General features: G+C 47.2%; 2 protein-coding genes across 2 annotated transcripts; one reads left to right on the top strand and one right to left on the bottom strand.

Moving 5' to 3' along the window:
- Positions 1–3,575: 3,575 nt before the first annotated feature.
- On the top strand, positions 3,576–4,984 carry LOC101958081 (cytochrome c oxidase subunit 8B, mitochondrial-like). Its single transcript, XM_005341610.5, has 2 exons — positions 3,576–3,792; positions 4,828–4,984. Exons 1-2 carry the CDS (start codon positions 3,682–3,684, stop codon positions 4,927–4,929), a joined length of 213 nt encoding a protein of 70 aa, XP_005341667.2. The 5' UTR covers positions 3,576–3,681; the 3' UTR covers positions 4,930–4,984.
- Positions 4,985–5,403: 419 nt separating this feature from the next.
- On the bottom strand, positions 5,404–17,848 carry Psmd13 (proteasome 26S subunit, non-ATPase 13). The gene is made up of 13 exons (XM_005341609.5): positions 17,664–17,848; positions 16,077–16,155; positions 12,255–12,289; positions 12,113–12,168; positions 11,886–11,929; positions 11,620–11,706; positions 10,028–10,199; positions 8,993–9,072; positions 8,773–8,898; positions 7,279–7,341; positions 6,625–6,705; positions 6,418–6,534; positions 5,404–5,859 (listed from the first exon to the last, which is right to left on the bottom strand). Exons 1-13 carry the CDS (start codon positions 17,756–17,758, stop codon positions 5,764–5,766), a joined length of 1,131 nt encoding a protein of 376 aa, XP_005341666.1. The 5' UTR covers positions 17,759–17,848; the 3' UTR covers positions 5,404–5,763.
- Positions 17,849–17,852: the final 4 nt, after the last annotated feature.

The raw sequence follows: 17,852 nt of genomic DNA, 5'->3' as shown, positions 1-17,852 counted from the left end.
TGCTGCCAGGGCCACGCCCCCACCAAGGGCCACGCCCCCACCTTCTGCAGCAGCTTTCTCCAGCCGCTTTGTGGTTCCGAGTTTGGACACAGGGTGGTGCCCTGTGCCCATGACGTCCACTCAGATCTCCCAGGGTTTTCTGCAGGTTGAGGGGGCCTCACAGTTTTGCCAGGGAACATGTGCAGGGTGGTGGTCCCCTCTGCACCAGGGGCATGTCCAGGGCAGGTTCCACAGGTACATGCTGAGTGTGCCTGGATGAAGGAGGGGAGACAGATCCCAGCAGCAGGGCCACTCTGCCCAGCAGACACCTTGAGAACCCCAGGACGAGCTGGATGGGCCTGGTCGGCCATGTGCCTTCTCCCCACCTCAGCTTCCCTGGCTGCGACACCGGACCTTCATCCTCACCCTGTAGCCTACTTGGCTGACTTCCCCTTTCCCTGGGCACATTGTTTTCCTTCAAGTAAAAGGTAGGCCTGGGAAAGGAGGGGTCCAGGTCTTGGGGTGAAGGAGGGAGAAGCTGCGACGTGATCCCCATCTGTGGCAGCCCTGAGCAGAGGGCAGCAGGGGTCTGGGTGTTGGGTTAGCACAAGTGGCTCAAATTGGGGACTAAAAGCAGGTTAGGGTGAGGCCCAGTGCTCACAGCTAGAGGTCTAAGGTCCAGGAGCTGAGTGACTAGAGGAGTGAGGAAGGCCTGCCAGGTAGTGCCTGGAAAGTTCTGGAAGTTCAGAGAGGTCAGGAGGCCTGATAAGGGGCTGGAGTTTCCTGTGAAGCCCTCCTGGCAGCATCTTCTCTTTGCACTGCCCCTTGGCCTGGCCCTCACTGGGCCTCACCCACACAAGGCTGGGCTGACGATGCCCCGGGGTACAGTGAGCATCTCCACTGCCCACACCCAACCCAGCTGAGGTCCAGGAGGGCAGAAATGGACCCCCACCCCTACCCCCAGAGGCAGTCCTTATCTGTGAAAGAAGAACCAGCTCTGCTGGGAGAATGATCCTCTGCGCAAATGCTCAGGTACTGAGCCTTATCCCTAGCTGGACCCCAAGACTATAATTAAAGGTTCACGAGGAAGGGATTACCACAGAGGAGGCAGAGCCCTCATGACCCGAGGCTGGCATCAGAAGCCCAGTGCTACCGGAGATAACATTCAGGACACTCTCCCTTCTTGGCCTCCAGGGACTAGTCCCTTCCTGAGAAGCAAAGTCCCAGGAAGACTATCTGGCTTGGGTCCTGGGAGGCAGGAGGAGAGCCTTGGAAGGAGCCCCTCATTTAGAGTGCGATGTGATTTCTGGGGAGGAGCAAAAATAATGCTCCCTGTCACCATCATTCTAAATAAGCTGACAAGGGCATGACTGTCTTCAGGAAGGGTAGTTACCATGCCCAAGTCTGGGGGAGCTGGTGATGGCCATGGATGAGGCTGAGGGCCACATGCTTGGTATGGTAAGATGTCCCCTAATCTGGTCTGGAAACGACCAGAGTACCCTCTTGCCGGGTTTCTGTTCTCGCGACTAAAGGGCTCAGGGGTCACTCCAGTTGAACTGGGCTGACTGGGCTGCATGAAATAACCACACAAGAGACACAATACCTTTTTCTTTGGGGTCACTGTGACGGCTCCTCTGACCTAAGGGTCCGCAGAGAGAGAGCAAGAGTACGCGCTGACCCCTTTTATTGAGGAGAAGCTATTCAAATGAGGCCAGGGGTCAGAGTATCTTCATGATGTCCACTGTCAGCAGGTTGACTGACACCTGGGTAGGCCACACCCCAGGGCACAGTAAGAAAAGGGGACACACACAAGACACTTCCATGGGAGATTCTATCTTAAACAGGGCAAGGGGTTATATTACAAAGGAACAGGTGAGTGTAGCTTCACCCTTGGGGCTGTAGCAAGACACACCCATGCACGAGACACTGACCACATTTCTGTGACTGAGCGCCTCAGCACCCAGCCGGGGAGTGTGACCCAGTCACGTGTAAGGTTGGTCTCCCACACCCTCTGGGATGTGGCCTTTATTACCATCATGACAATATCCTGCATCATTGATGGTGGAGCATCTTCCCTTCAGGTTCTCTCATGCCTGACTCAGCTTCGCATCTCCTGAATCTAGCACAGTGCCTGGCTCATGATGGAAACATCATACATCCTTATATCAACTTTTCCAGTTGTCCACCCATCCACTAATCCTTCTATCCACCCACACATTCACTCATCCATCCATCTATCTGCCCACCCACCCATCTATCCACTTACCCACCAACCCACTCCATCTATCCCCTTATCCATCTATCCCGATGCCCCAACTGTCCCACACTGACTGAAAACTCAGCTAAGCCACATTCTGCTGCTCTGGGCCCCAAACATTCAGTGGTGGACACACAGCCTCACAGGGCTTCTTCTCTAGGTAGGAAGCAGACAGTGAGCAAGACGTTATCTGAGGAGATGTCATCTGAATCAAGTCTCCTGATGGGTTGAGACACATGAGAACACGAAGGCACCAGAATGGGGATGGAAGTGTGCTGTGTGGGAAATGGCAGTGGAGCCTGTTGGGGGATGTGGAGCAGAGGCAGTGACAAGACCTGGTGCTGGGGCACGAGCTGGGGTGGAAGAAATGTTTGAAGTGGGACTTGGGGAGGGTGAGGAACCAGTTCCCTGGGGTGTGGTGCTGCTGGTAGGCAGGACCTGGAGTGTAAGCTCCAGGGGGCACTGAGGCTGCTGCAGTGGGGTTTGAGCACGTACTAACAGATTCCAGACACCATGATTAATGAGGAGCAGCTGGGGGTGTTGAGGCTCTCTGGACTATGGCCAGGTGAGGTTGGAGAGGTGGATAGAGAGAATGAGAGAAGCCTGGTGCCACCGGAGGTCGGGCAGGGGCTGGAGGAGGGAGGGAAACCAGCAGCCAAGAACTACGCTGGGGAACTGAACTTGCATTTCATGGCAATTGTGGGGAGGCAGTGTAGACAGGCCCCCAGGGCAACAGTGGGGTTAGCACTGACAGAGACTGGATCGGTGGTGTACGATACTGTTTGCAGTGCAAAGGAATGGACAACCACTATCTGCAGAAGCAAGGAGCAAGCCTGGGAAGCTATGGAGCCTGCTCAGTGGCCTGTGCACTGGGACTGGACAGCCCAGCATGTTCAGCCCTGGGTGCCTTAACTGGGCACAGACAGTGTCCCGGCCCATAGCTGGCACTCAGAGTGTCTACTCCTCACCCTGTTCCTCTGCTGTGCGGTCAGTGCCTGCTCTCCTTGAATATGAGAAGGGGAGGCTGGGCCGCACGAGGAATCCACAGGTTGGAGAATTTTACAGAAACTGCATGGTACTGAGGGGCTGGCACCCTAAGAGCTAAGATTCACCTTTACCATCAGTTTCTCCTTCTTGCATTCTTAAGCCTGACTCCTCTGGACCTTCTCTATCACTGAGGTCCTCCTTTTCCTCAAATAAGTGACAGTTCTCTCTAGAAAGGTCTACATCTATCCACACTGTTAAGGGCTCACAGCCTTTTGGTGTCATATGGGGACAGCACACCAGGCCAGGCCTCTCCCAGTCCTACTCTCTGCCAAGCCCTGTGACAGGAGGGGACAGTTGCATTTCCTTCCAGCTATAAAAAGACCTGACACCAAGTGAGCAGAGGACGTTCAGCCCTCGGGACACCTAGCTGACTTGGGAAGGAACTCGGCCCCAGAACCATGCTGAGGTTGCTCCCTATCACACGGCTGTTCCAAGCCCCCCTGCGAAGCTGGGCAGTTCCCAAGGCCCACATCTCTGCCAAGCCGGCCAGAACACCTACCTCTCCTATGGTAAGTGACCTCTAAGACAGCAGTAGGTCATTCTGAGGACTTGGCCCATTTCCTAGGTTTGGGGGCAAAAACACAAGTCCAGGCTATTAATGAGGAGGCGACCATGGTGCTGGATGTCAGTGCTTCTGTCAAGACAATTGTCTTGAATGCCAGGAAAGGGGTCCTAAAGCCATTTCCTGCAGGACAGCCTCCCAAAGTGGCTGCCGAGTTCAGTGGTGGGCCAGGCTCCGCTTCTCAGGCCTCTCACTTTTTGGCAAAGGCCAGTGGTCAGAGGACACTCAATGCTGTGCGGACCTTGCTGTCTGACTCCAGAGCAGTGTTTTAAGAATAAACAAATCAAGGTTTACAGGGTCACTTGCTCAAGGTCATGTAGCTAAGACCCGAGTCCAGGCTACATATGCCTTTAAGCCTCCGGGGTTAAAGTCAACAGGAGGGACTCTAACCCCGCCCTCAATCTAGCTTTAGAAAGATAGAGGGGTGGGAGGCCTGACCCTGGCTTTTTCAGGGGGGAACTGAAAGTGAAATTTGGTCGGGGCTCTCTAAGTTCAGCCAGTGAGAAGGCGTGGCTCCAGGTGGGGTCCCTCTGCACAAACGGGGCACAGGCACGCACAGGCACAGACACACAGGTGCAGCCGGTGGAAGCTGACCTCCCCACCAGGCTTCTGAACGGAATTATCCTTCATGGAAAGGCCTGTGCTTATTTACAAGCAGTTTAAATCCCAGTTGTTTCTGCCATTCCGTACAGCACGCACCCTGCCTGTGGGGCCACAGGTATTGGAGGGAGTGTGTACTGCTGTCCCACTGTGGAGAGCAGCCAGGGTCTTGGGCCCAGAGCCCAGGGCTTTCCTCCGGGTCTTCAAGGCCACCCTCAGGGACAACAGCAGATGTCAGTACAGAGTACACATGAACAGCCTGAAGGCATGTGGGAGAAACACAGTAGGCTGAGTCAGAGGGAGTGGAGTGGTGGGGGGGGCAGTGGCAGGCAGTCTCCTTCAGTGACCAGGCCTCATGGCCTCATGTGCTTTCCTCCACCAGGAGCAGGCTGTGGGGATCTCGACCATGTTTGTGAGCTTCCTGGTTCCAGCAGGCTGGGTTTTATCCCATCTGGAGAGTTACAAGAAGAGCTCTGTAGCATGAAGGCCCTGTGGCCACCTGGGCAGTCCTAGAAAAGCACATTAAACTCCTTCTTCTATCTGCTGTTCACACTGACTCTTCCATGTACCCATGTCCAGCCCAGGCACTGCAGGGAGTCTCCTGCAGACACCCAACACTGGACTGTCTGGGAGCTGGTTCAGTGTCAACAACGGGGCATGCTGGGGTACAGAAGTGGCCGGCTACCAGTGAGGAAAGGTGGCACTGGTGTGGAAACCTATGTCTGAGAGGAATCCTGAGTGGGCTTGAGGAGGGAATGGACACCCTCGTGTCTCTCCTGATGATAAAGACAACTTACTTGCTTGGTAGCCAAGAGCAAGGCTCTACCCCAGTCCCCTGTATGTGGCAGGACGGGAGCCAAGACCACATCCCCACCAAGCCCTCCCTAGTTTCTTTCTCATCTCTTTAGGCACAGGCTTGTCCTGAAAGGTAAGACCAAGAACAGAAGCATAAGCAGGGTAAAGTGAAGGCGTTTATTACAGAAACATCCTGAACGCACTGGAAAATATGCACACATAGGTGGATGGGACAGAGACCCACCTTGGGGTGTTTGCAGACTTGAGAGCTTTCCCACTCACTTTTGCCCTCCCTCCTGAGGCCTGGAGACCCCTACCCCACTGCAGGTTAAGACACCCCCACCTAAGAGCCTTCCCCTGTGGCTGGGCTCCCATAAATGACAGTCCACCATTTTTACAGTGAGTAGTCCCTATTCCCAACAGGATCCAAATCCACACCCCAATTCAATGCAGATCTTTGTTGCCAGCTTCAGGGCCACAGAAGTGCCTCCCAGGTGAGGTGGGGCCACAGGGCACCAGGGTGCTAGGTGAGGATGTCATGGGCCTGGTGCTCCACTAGCATCTCCATGCTCTTCACATCTGTGCACCAGAATTCCAGGCGGTCCTTCATTCCCTTGATCTGAGGGCAAATCAGGGCCACATGAGCATTAAGATATGTAGGAGCTGCAGGCCAACTGGGGCAGGTCTAACCTCTAACTCATTCTTGGGGCAGAACTGAGGATATCAGAGCTGGGGTGGGGGTGTGCAATGGGATCACCCAGGACAATTCTTATCACAAGAAAACTTGCATTAAAGAAAACAGGCAAGAATAGAGGAAATCCACAGGATTAAACTTCCAGCAAATATGAATAAGATGGATTTGTGCTCAGATCATGAAACCAGGAACATGTTTGATCAGAGCACCAATTTTCAGATTAAAAGACTTTTTTAAGATTAAAAGGCTTTATCAGTACAACCAACACCGTTGTCACAATAAACTTCTAAGTGTAGAGTCAGACCCTAGGCTTGGATCAACTGGGTTCTAAGAAAAGGCTTCAGTCCCCACAGTAATAATCCATTCCCCAAACCATGTGCACCGTGACGCCTTCTTCCTAAGTGACTTCCGTCCCCATGAAACCAAGACAGCGCAGACATAACCCAACCCAACAAAGGCAAACCAGGGGCTCAGTGGCTTCACCTGCTGCAAATCCAGCACGCGGGGCTGCACCCAGGTCATGTGCACTCGCTTGTCCACCTCGTCTATGCTGCCCCTCACCAGCCCCACCGAGAGTGCCTTCATCACCAGCAGCTCCACCTGTGTGGGAGGGCTCCTGTCAGATACCAGTGCCCTGCTCTGACAGATGGCAGCTCTGCTGCTGTGATACCCCAAGCCTAAGAACTGTACCTCGTTCACTGTGATTTTAGCATTTTTGGCAATTTCTTCAAAAGTGAGCTGTCTGTGGTTGGCAGGTCGTGTGAAAGTCATCTGAAAAAAAATAAAACGCTGATTAACTACTTAAAATTGTTTTTCCAAACAAAAATGGGCTGAGATCTGATAGGTACATACATTTTAAAAACACAGATCATCTTCTGAGTACCCCATACAATAAAATTTTCTTAATGTGTCATATGTCTTACCACTAGGAACAAACTTTCAGCGCTTATTAATAAGGTTAAAGGTGAAAATAAGCTTTGCAGGAATTTTCAACAATAGCCACTACTTCTTTCTTGAACAGGTAATTGAAGCCATCATGTATCCCAAGACCAGGGGACACTGTGGGGAACCAAAAACAGAACCTCCATCTCCCGAGGAAGTTCGCGTTCTGGTGGGGAAGGACAGACAAGCACTAGACCAGAGAGGATGAGCCATATCACCGGGAGGAAGGGGCAGCTCTTTCAGCTCAGACTACCCAGGAGGGAAGACCTGTCTGAGGGGCTGTCCCAGCTATGGGAAGATGAGGAGTGGGGCAATGAGGAAGAAACACCACACAGGAGATGGGAGACTCACTGCTCACTGACCGAGGTCTTGAAGCACAACAGTGGCTTTGGTGCCACTTACCTCCATCAGGCACAAGAGCTGGATCTTCCTCAGAAGCTGTGCCTCATTGGCTGCTAAGTCAGGCTGTGAAGCACAGAAAGAGGAGCTGACTCTCATGTCTGGGCTCACCAAGTGACCTTACCTGGGTTCTCAATTTTTTTTTTTTTCCTAAATGGTGGATGGAAAAAAAGCTGCGGGGAAGATCCAAACATGTACACTGCAGACTGCTGAGGCTCATTAACAGTTAAGTGACCTGAAGTTTCCCTTTCTTACGAAATCTAAGAAAAGACTGACTGATAGGCTGTTTCTCTAGAGAAGTGATCTGTAAGAGTTATGTACTGATGTGACAACACTAGAAGGCCTTTCAAGACTTGTGGCACAAGGCACTGCTAGTAGAGGACAAAGGACCTATCCTGGGCAGCCCTAGTAGCACTGCCTGCTTATGAGCACAGTGCAAGTGCAGTCTGAGGAGAACCCCGAGTCTTGGAGTTCACACAGATCAAAGAGCAAGTGATCAATTTATAATGAAAGACTGACTTGCAAGGAACCGAGAACACTTTCTGCAAGACCCATGCAGTGTGGGCTCTCCACAGAGGTGAAGCGAAGGTGAAGCCAGCCAGGGAGAGTGGACAGGTGGCTTAAACCACGAATGGCAGCTCACACCCTGGCACAGGAACTGGACAGGCATAGGGAGCATGCACCTCTGAGTATCTTTTCTTCTTCTAAATTGCTATGGCTAGCTAGCTTCCTCCCTCCTCACTTTTTTTAAGAGAAGGTCTTGTTATGTTGCCCAGGCTGGTCTCAAAGACCTGGGTTCAAGTGATCCCCCTGCCTCAGCCCACCATGCCTGGCTACGGCTCTCTTTCTGAGTGGTACATTTTTTGCTGAGACACTGATGTGTCACCAGGAACAGCCAGGCCTGATGGGGCCTGACGCTTCTGCCTCTTCATAGCACCTTAACAACCCTACCCCATTGCATACAACTGGTGTAAGTTGTTGTAAACTTTGCGAAAATTTAAAGTTTCAGAAAAGTACAAAAACAAGACAACTATGATTCCCATCACAGTTAACATTTTAGTAATATCTGCGTCTAACATTAGAATCCCTACCACCTAGATGCCCCACTCCTGGAGCTCTTCTCCCACCACCACACCTCCTCCTACTCCATCACCTGTCTGCTCACACATTCTGTCAGCAAAGTGCTCAGTTCTTCCTATGTCTTTCCACCCACCCCATGGTCACAAAGAGCACAGCACTTCTGCTGGGAGGGTTCTGACACCCACTCCACCCAGCAGAGATGAAAAGTGCATTGTGTTCTGTTCCCCCACACACCCTCTACCTTAGTGCAGTCACTACCCATGAGACGCCTTGTTCTGTGTGAGGCCAGGCCTGCCACGGTTCCTCCATGCCCAGGGTCGCCTGGGTGCCTGCAGTGTGTGGGGAAGATGCTAGCCCAACACTCTTGGACAGTGGGCATGTGAGAGGACAAGCAGGGCCAGAAGCCTATGGACCCACCTGCTGGCCCCAGGCAGTCTTCAGAGTCTGGAACCTGTCTACATCACCACTGTTAAAGGCATAGAGAGTGTCGATCAGCCACTGCCGGTCTGTGCTCCTCAGGGACTCCAGCACAGGGTGCATGAGCTGTGGGGACAGACAGTACAGGTGGTAGAAGGCCAGTTCCTCCCTGTGCCCCTTCCCAACCCATGCCAAGGAATCAGTGCCTGGATCAACTTACGAGCTCTCCAAAGTTAAAAACCCCCTCTCCAAGAAGTCCTGCAAGTCCCAGTGTGAAGGCTCTCTCCTGCTGCTCAGACACTACGGCAACAAACCCAAGTCAACAAACACTAGTCCAGTTCGGCATTAAAAAGCACATATAACAAAAAGTAAAGAAGCCATTCTTGGTAAGGGTAACCTCACAAAGCATTCATTTGGTTGATTCTTCTAAAGTGCTGGACTGACCTGGATTACATCAGGGATCACAATTACAAGTTTTGTGGAAAGAATGTTCATTTATTACTTTTCCCCTAAATATATGCATCTCTTTGCTCTTCAGTGTGAACAACCTCCTGAAGTAATGAGTTCCTCCAACACTTCACCTGCTGTGGAGTCACACTGCCACTCCACTGTCTCACATCCCAGTCAGTCAGCCCCTCTCCTCCAAACTATGATTCATTTGCTTACTTTCCCATGCAGCCCAGTCCTATACCTCTTGACTGCATTAGTTGCTTCTTCAATACACTTTGAGATACTACAATCAAAACTTCATCAACGTATTTAAGAAGTGGTGGTTTCTATACAATGTGGGAAACATCTAAATTATGTAAAAGTTATCTTTCTAAATACACACTCTTTGCACTTTCCCCCAAATTCTCTGGTTTCTTATTTCCACACTCAGGCCCTTTAACGACTATAATTCATTCCCATGGATCTGAGATTCAATTTCAGAACAAGGGTCTCAGCGTCAGGGATTTGAGGCAGTCGTCATCCTGCAGGGGATGAGGAAGTACTTACACTGCTGTACTTCCCATAAGATTTCTGACTTGGACAACAACACACTTGGAGGAGGAGGAGCACAGGGATTGGGAGGAACCAGCCTTGTCATCTGAATTAAATGCTGCACGCAAATATGATGTAGAAACTAAAGCATAAAGAAATATTTCCACCTATTCTTCCCAAAGGGATGAATTCATGTGGGCAAGCTTCCCTGCCATCTTACAGCTGCTACATGAGAACGTGCTCCAGTGTGACATGAACCATAGAGGCCACGTACCTGGCAGATCCTTGATATCAACACAGCCCAGAAACCGCAGGGCATCTTTGTAGTAGGATGCATGGTTTCCGATTGTTTGATAGTATTTACTTGAGAGATCATAGAAACGACTGTGAACTGATGTCACACCAGGCAGGTTGTTGAGCATTTCTTCAACATCTTCAATTGTTTCCTACACACAAGTAGTAAAGTTGTCTTCTGACTTTAAAGATTTTTAATGTCATATAAAAATGAAAAGCACAAGCCACAAAGGCAAACATGGAGAAATGCAAACCTTCAATTTATATAAAACACAGCAAAAAGTACATAGGTGATATATAAATATTCGTATATATTTATTGTATGTGTGTATTTTTCTTTGGTAGTACTGGGGACTGAACACAGGCCTAGGTAAGTGCTTCTACCACTGAATTACCCCCGAAATCCTATATATCTTGAGACATGGTCTCACTACGTTTCCCAGAACTTGCCTTTTCTCCTGTCTCAGTTACCATGACACCCCCAAGACAACTTATTACTAGGAAAAGACAATTATAGCATGCGTAATCCCACAGGAATTATGACCAGGGAAATATAAAGAACTCTTACAAATTGGTTGGTAGAACACAATAGAAAATGGACAAAAGACAGAGGCAATTTTACAGAAGTAAAGACATGAATGGAATGGCTGATAAGCCATCAGTAACCAAATCCCTTCACAGGAGACCAGATATGTATGTTGTGAAACTCTTAGACAATGAACCACTACATACGAGTAAAAATGAACTGGTTACACATAACAACACAGTGACTCAACTCTGACTCAGTGACACTCATCTACCCACTAAGTGAGGAAGAAGCAGCAGGACTGAAAGTGTCAGGTTGGGGAGGAGCATGTGTGCTCCTGAGCTGGCTGGGGCAGAAGAGTGTTCATTACAGTATTCCTTACAGTTCTCTATAGCTTTTGGTGTGTCTTAAGTACTTTAGAACAAAGTGTAACAAGTATGCATATGGGCTAGGACTGGGAAGCAATGAGAACAATGAGAACATGAACACTTTAATTATTATTGCTAAATTTTCTTTAATGTTATCATTACCAAAACAAAACAAAAAATACACCCAGGCTCCGGTTAAATAAGGTGGACTAACCACATGTGTGGTTTTTGCTGCCACTCTTATTGACACTTGTTCTCCAAATTGCATAACAGTGAATATAAAAAAGGCATAAATCCAGACAGGAGACTTCAACAACAATCTAGGGGGCAGAGAGAGAATGGGGGAGCAGCACATGACCTGCAGTGCCGGGGATATTGCCGTTGGTCATAGTGAACCCAGCTGAGGTCCTGGAAGTCCTGAGAAGAGGGACAAATAGGGGCACAGGGAGTGCTCTTTTGATGACGAGTAGGAGCATCATATCAGCAACTTACTTGTAAATGATTTGGAAAAAGTATGCATGCACTCTCAGAAAGATGAGGCAAAGGCAGTAAAAAGCAATGGGGAATTGGGCCAAAGGCATGAGAGCTTTTGGTGCTACTTTCCCAACTTTTCTGTAACCTCAAAAGTATTTTTAAATAAACACTCTTAAGTCAGAGAAATCTCTTACAGAATCTCACCTTGGTGACCTGCAGGTCCCCAATGTTTAACTTCAAAGCTCCGATTGCTGTTTTACACAGGATCACTGCCTCATCGCTGCTTTTCACCTGAAGATGTTGAAGCACAGTGGAGTCTCAAAAACCAGGACAGCCAACCAACCACAAAGCGAGCCCCTACCTGTGCAGTAACCCAACCGCAAGCTGGAAGATGAACGCTTTCTAAGAATATGGACACAAACTGTAAGTCACAAATAGTCCAGAAAGTATTGTTTGGATCCCACATTCACCTTCTCACGAGTCTTTTCCAGAAATGTAAGAGCCACATTAGGATCTAGAAGAAAAAGAACTAAGTCAGAAGACTCATCAATAGTATGTTTCTAGCAGCTGAGACACATTTAGGCAGGATAGTCTTTAGGGCTTGATAATGTCTATTCAATTATACTTCAATTAAATTATAGTTGAAGGGCACTTTACCATTTGAATCTTCTCCATTATGAAATAAAGTGAGGCTTACCAGTCATTTGTCTCACCACATGAAGAATTATTTCTACCAGGGACAAAGGGTTCACCCTAAAATATAAAATACCCCATTTCTGAGTGTCAAGGAGTATCAGTGGACTCATTTGCAAAATAAAAAAGTGACAAAAAGAGTTTACCTGTGTTCAAATTCACTGATGAAGTTTTCATAAAGCTGTGGAACCAATCGTGGAGAGTAAGTACAGGATGTCTTTCATTGGGCAAAATCAGACTCTAAACACCATTCTTATCAAGTTTTGGGTTTCCAAACCACAATGCTCACCACATGTACTTACTCACAGAATAAGTGCTGCATACATGTTTGCTGATGGCAGGACACCCACCTTAGAACTTAAGCTCATATACATGACTACCAATGTATTATTAAAAACAAAACAAAACAAAACAAAACAAAACAAAACCCACCACCAGGGTTTCCTTCTGGCTTTGGAAATGAGGATACTGTTCTAAAGACCAATTCCTATATTCTTTCTCCAAGGTACTCCAAGTACAAAAAACTGTCCACCTGGAATGTCCACTAATCCAACAGAACAGAGTTCCTTCAGATTTTAAAAGGCTATAGGCTAGTTATGTCTCATTACTAAATTTCTTAGCCACTCACATACACTGGGTTACATCCTCAGACCCTGGCTAGGCCTGCAGACACAGAATGAGGTAAATCCTGAGCTTTCAGGGGTCTCCTGGGATAGTGGAGAATGAATGAATGACAATAACATGAGTTTAAGAGAAATGGAAAAAGGCATATAAGAAGGTCAGCCAAATGTGAGGATCCAAAGGCTATTCCCATGTGGTGACAATTGGGCTTCAAGGAATGAAGAACAGTTGCAGAGGTGGATGTTTGGTGAGGCAGAGAACATTCCAGATAGGAACAAATTACACCGAGTTTCAAGAGTACTTCTGAAGGACACAGAGTGGGAGGCACTGAGGATTGGTCTCAGTTCTAAAGGCAAGGTTGAACCAGGGAGGGAAGCAGGACTGAGGATAGAGAGGACTGCAAGGAAGATGACAAGTGATACCAGTTCAGGGCAGAGGGGAGCAACAGCTGTGAGGATGGATAAAGGGTCTGAGAGACGATTGTCAGTAAGTTGAATCAGACTTGATCAGATGTCAGCTAGTCAAAGAAGTGTCCCCTGGGCTAGTGACCAGAGAAGCAGGAAAAGGGAATGCCCCGTGTGGGAGAAGGAAGCTTCAGTTTGGATAAGAAGAACCTGAACTTCCTATGGATATGCAGGGAGAAAATTGGAAATGTCCCTGTGGCAGTTAGATATTTACATCTGGAACACATCTAGCTAAACAAAGTAACCTGTGTACTACAGGAACAATTTCAAAGACATCGTCCTCATTTACATTAAAAATTTAGGACAGACACCAGTCTTCAGTGCCTCCCACTCTGTGTCCTTCAGAAGTACTCTTGAAACACGGTGTAATTTGTTCCTATCTGGAATGTTCTCTTCCACACCAAACATCCACCTCTTCATTCCTTGAAGCCCAGTTGTCACTGTTTTAATTTTCTAACACCTCTAATAATTTTTGGAGCTATTATTTATTTTTGAGAGAGAGAGAGAGAGAGAGAGAATATTTATTTTTTAGTTTTCGTTGGACACAACATCTTTGTTTGTATGTGGTGCTGAGGACCGAACCCAGGCCACACACTTGAGCCACATCCCCAGCCCTTTTTGGAGTTATTTAAACAAAGAAGTCTACCAAGTCCAGGAACTCAAAATTTCTTCTGGTGACTATAAATTCATGAACACCATTCATGTTACAATTATGTGGGCTGGTTCTGAACGATTTTTGAGGACTATTTTATCCATGAAAAAAGAAAACAAGTATGTTGACCTGAATGTCACATTACCTGAGGTTGCACAAATTCTTTGTCATGTGTGTAAAAGTGATTTAAAGATAAGAAAGTAACGGGAGAGGGATGGGAATGGGAAATTCAATAGAATGAATTGGATATAACTTTCCTATGTTTATACATGAAAACACAACCAGTTTAACTCCAAATCATGTATAACCACTCAAGTAGGAAGTAATACTCCACGTATGCGTATGTCAAAATACATCCACCTGTCATGCATAACTAAAAAGAAAAATGACAAAAAAGAAAGCAAAGCATAGCAATAATTGTGAACTATATGTCTTTATAATGTAAAATCATGGAGTGCAAGTATTGAGATCTGTCTTAGGACTTGTTTTTTGGATTGGGGATTTAATGCAGGTGCACTTTACCACTAAGCTATATCCCTAGTCCTTTTTATTTTGAATATAGGGTCTCAGTTAAGTTGCTAAGGCAGGCTTCAAACTTATGATCCTCCTATTTCAGCCTCTGGAGCTGCTGGAATTACAGACAAGTACAAGCACTCCCAGCTCTTTTTTCATTTTCCACATGATTCAGAAGATGAAATGCTCAGCAAAATCTTCAGGCTCACAGATAACTGAAAATTCCTTGGGTAGAAAAATGTCAAACTGAGGGGTATAAAAACTGAGAGTGGGGCTGGGGTTGTGGCTCAATGGTAGAGCGCTTGCCTGGGGCGGGTGAGGCACTGGGTTCCATCCTCAGCACCACATAAAAATAAATAAAAATAAAGGCATTGTGTCCACTTACAACTAAAAAAAAAGAAAAAAATGATGATAAGGTGGGTAGAAACCTTTACTATGTGCACTATAAAGTAACATATTCAGGAGAAATAAGCTATAATTATAAGCTGGCTATAATATAACAATATCTAACTCAAAATCAGAGAATGTCATCAAAGAGTAAGCTGTCAGGAAAGACCTCAAAGAGGAGGCTTCATGTGTGAACACACCCATGGGGATTTGTTAGGGATCTGAAGAGGGCTAGGAATAGTGTGTATCCTCATTATTCCTCCTGTTGAAAAAATTCTAAAAGTGCTCTATTATTGAGGCAGCATGATATGTGCAGTCCCCACTCCAACTACCCATTCTCAACTAACGTACAAAAGGTGCCCTGTCTTCTACATTACTCAGGACAGATGTCTGTGTAAGCAGAGTCAGACACGGGTGAGGGAGAGGAGTAAAGGGGTTACCTAGAAAATGACCTACTGCAATATTTCTCTTCTGTTTCCTACTGTGTCCCCTAACTGGTTTTTATTTTCCATTTTTGAGAAAGTTTTCCAAAAGCAGCAATTAAAAAATTTCTTTTTTACCAGGGCACACTATAAGACAGTATTTTAGGCTAGAATTCTATTTATTTTTTGAAATTTATTTACTTTTTTTTTTTAAAGAGAGAGTGAGAGAGGAGAGAGAGAGAGAGAGAGAGAGAGAGAGAGAGAGAGAGAGAGAGAGAGAGGGGGAATTTTTTTTTAATATTTATTTTTCAGTTCTCGGCGGACACAACATCTTTGTTGGTATGTAGTGCTGAGGATCGAACCCTGGTCGTACGCATACCAGGCGAGCACGCTACCGCTTGAGCCACATCCCCAGCCCCTGAAATTTATTTACTTTTTGAGACAGGGTCTTGCTGTGTTGCCCAGGCTGGCCTTGAATTCAGGATCTTTTTTGATCTTATCCTCCTGAGTTTATAGGCGTATGCCATTGTGCCTGCTGCTGCTTCTTTTTTTTTTTTTTTTGGTTTGGTGGTGCTGGGGATGGAAAGCACATACTTCATGCATTGGGCTACACTAGCCCTGGTTTAGAATTTTAGAAACTGAATGCTCTTCTGTGGCTTATTAGCTGTGACCTATGGAAAATTACTTAACCCCTTATGCCTGCTTCCACACTAAAAAAGAAAAAGAGATAAGAATACTACTTGTCTTTCAACATTGATGTGAAGAGTAGGAATAAATATGCAAACTCCTCACAACATTCCTGGAGACAAAGTTATTTCTGAATATGTGTAGTTCATTATCATTATCATCTATTATTGTGAAAAGTCCTTGAGTATATTCTTATATATTCATATGACACAAATCACTTACTTTAATGAGACCATCTCCTTGGGCAAAGCATGGATCCTGCACAAAATCAAGCACTTGAAGTGTCAGCTGATGCCATAACCTGGAAAACACAAGGCCCTTCAGATAATCAACCAAAAGGTAGTTGAGACCTCTGGAACCTCAGTGTTCCAGCAGATAACAAAGCTGACCAGTCCTGACTGCATAGAAGAAGGCTAGTACAGATGGTAATAGACCTCAGTTCTTTTCACTCAATGTTTATGTCACATAGAGCTGACTTACTCTAAAACACAGGTTTCCCAGCTATGAAACAGAGAATTTCTGTTTATACTACTTCAAAAAATTCAGGAGGTTCAACTGGAAACAAGAGTTTTGGAATCAGACAGCTAAACTGAAATCTAGTCTCTTTTTTTTTTTATTCATTAGGTGAGTATCTCAAAGAAGTTGAGGAAACCAAGTTTCAATTTCCTCATTCATGAATGGGACATGAAGGAAGAAATAAGCTAATAATATACTTGCAGGACATTGACACAGCACATTTCTTAAAAAAAAAAAGCCAATATTTAAAGTACAGATAAAATGCTTTAAAAAATAAAAAGTACTTTGGGCTGGAGTTGTGGCTCAGTGGTAAAGCACTTGCTCAGCATGTGTAAGGCAGTGGGTTTGATTCTCAGAACCACATATAAATAAATGAATAAAATAAAGGTTCAACAACTAAAAAATATAAATATATATAAATACAAATACTACCTACAAAGCAATTTTTTGCCAAATACTAATACTTTTCTCCAAAAAACTGCTATTTGCAGGCTACTGAACAGCATCAAAACATGCTGTGCATGGGCTGGGATGTGGCTCAGTGGCAGAGCCCTTGCCTGGCATGTGTGAAACCCTAAGTTCAATGCCCAACACCATTAATAACAAACAAGACATGCTGTGAAAGACTCTATGCTAAATATCCATCAGGAAGGTTCCTACAGCAGATGTGTTTCCCTATGAGCAAGGTCTAGGCCAAAACTAACGATTTACTTTACTCATTTAAATAGAGGTTGGTGCTTAGCAACAGAAAATCGTTCTGAAGTTCACCCTGTTTCTGAGGGAATTAAACTCTGAGATCTCTGGAGGCACAAAGCCAGTGTGGAATATTATGGAAAGTGGACACCATGGGAGAGTGGCAGTGGCTGCACCCTGCGTGATCAGCTGTAGAATCAAAGGAAAACCTCGGCTCACTGGCTTCAGACGGTAAGAAAACTAGCTGTGGATTCACTCGCACCATGGCGTGGCTAGACACAAGTCTCCAAGAGCTGCTTCCCCACAGGGTGGCACTCTGGCTCGGAAAGTGTGCTCTGACCGAATCAAGAGCTCAAGCACAGGCCAACCCCGAACCCCTGTGGTGGCGCCAGGAGAGTTGAGCGCCTCCGTGCCAGCGCCCAGCGCAGGAAGGCAGTGAACCCGCTCCGGCCCTCCGCGTCCCAGGCCGCCACCCTCAGGACGGCACAGGCCTTCCCCGGCACAGCCCGTCCACTCTCCCCACACTCTCCCTCCCCGCCTCGGGTCCCGGCGCCCACGGCCGGTCTCGGACAGGCCCTGGCCCCTCGCGTCGGTGCTCACTTCTTCGTGTAGAGCTCCTCCAGACGGTGCCACACGGCTGCCTGGCCGGGCCCGGAGCTCTGGCTCTGCTGTAAGAAGCCCGGCACATCCTTCATGATGGCAGGAATAAGCCGGGACAGGGAGAGCGCCGAGGTGTCAGGGCCGCGGGGATGGCGGCCGGAAGTGCTCACTCACTTCCGGCCCGGGTGG

Source organism: Ictidomys tridecemlineatus, chromosome 4, assembly GCF_052094955.1.
Source record: "Ictidomys tridecemlineatus isolate mIctTri1 chromosome 4, mIctTri1.hap1, whole genome shotgun sequence".
In the NCBI taxonomy this organism is placed as follows: domain Eukaryota; kingdom Metazoa; phylum Chordata; class Mammalia; order Rodentia; family Sciuridae; genus Ictidomys; species Ictidomys tridecemlineatus.
This window is presented reverse-complemented; position numbering and strand designations above follow the sequence as displayed.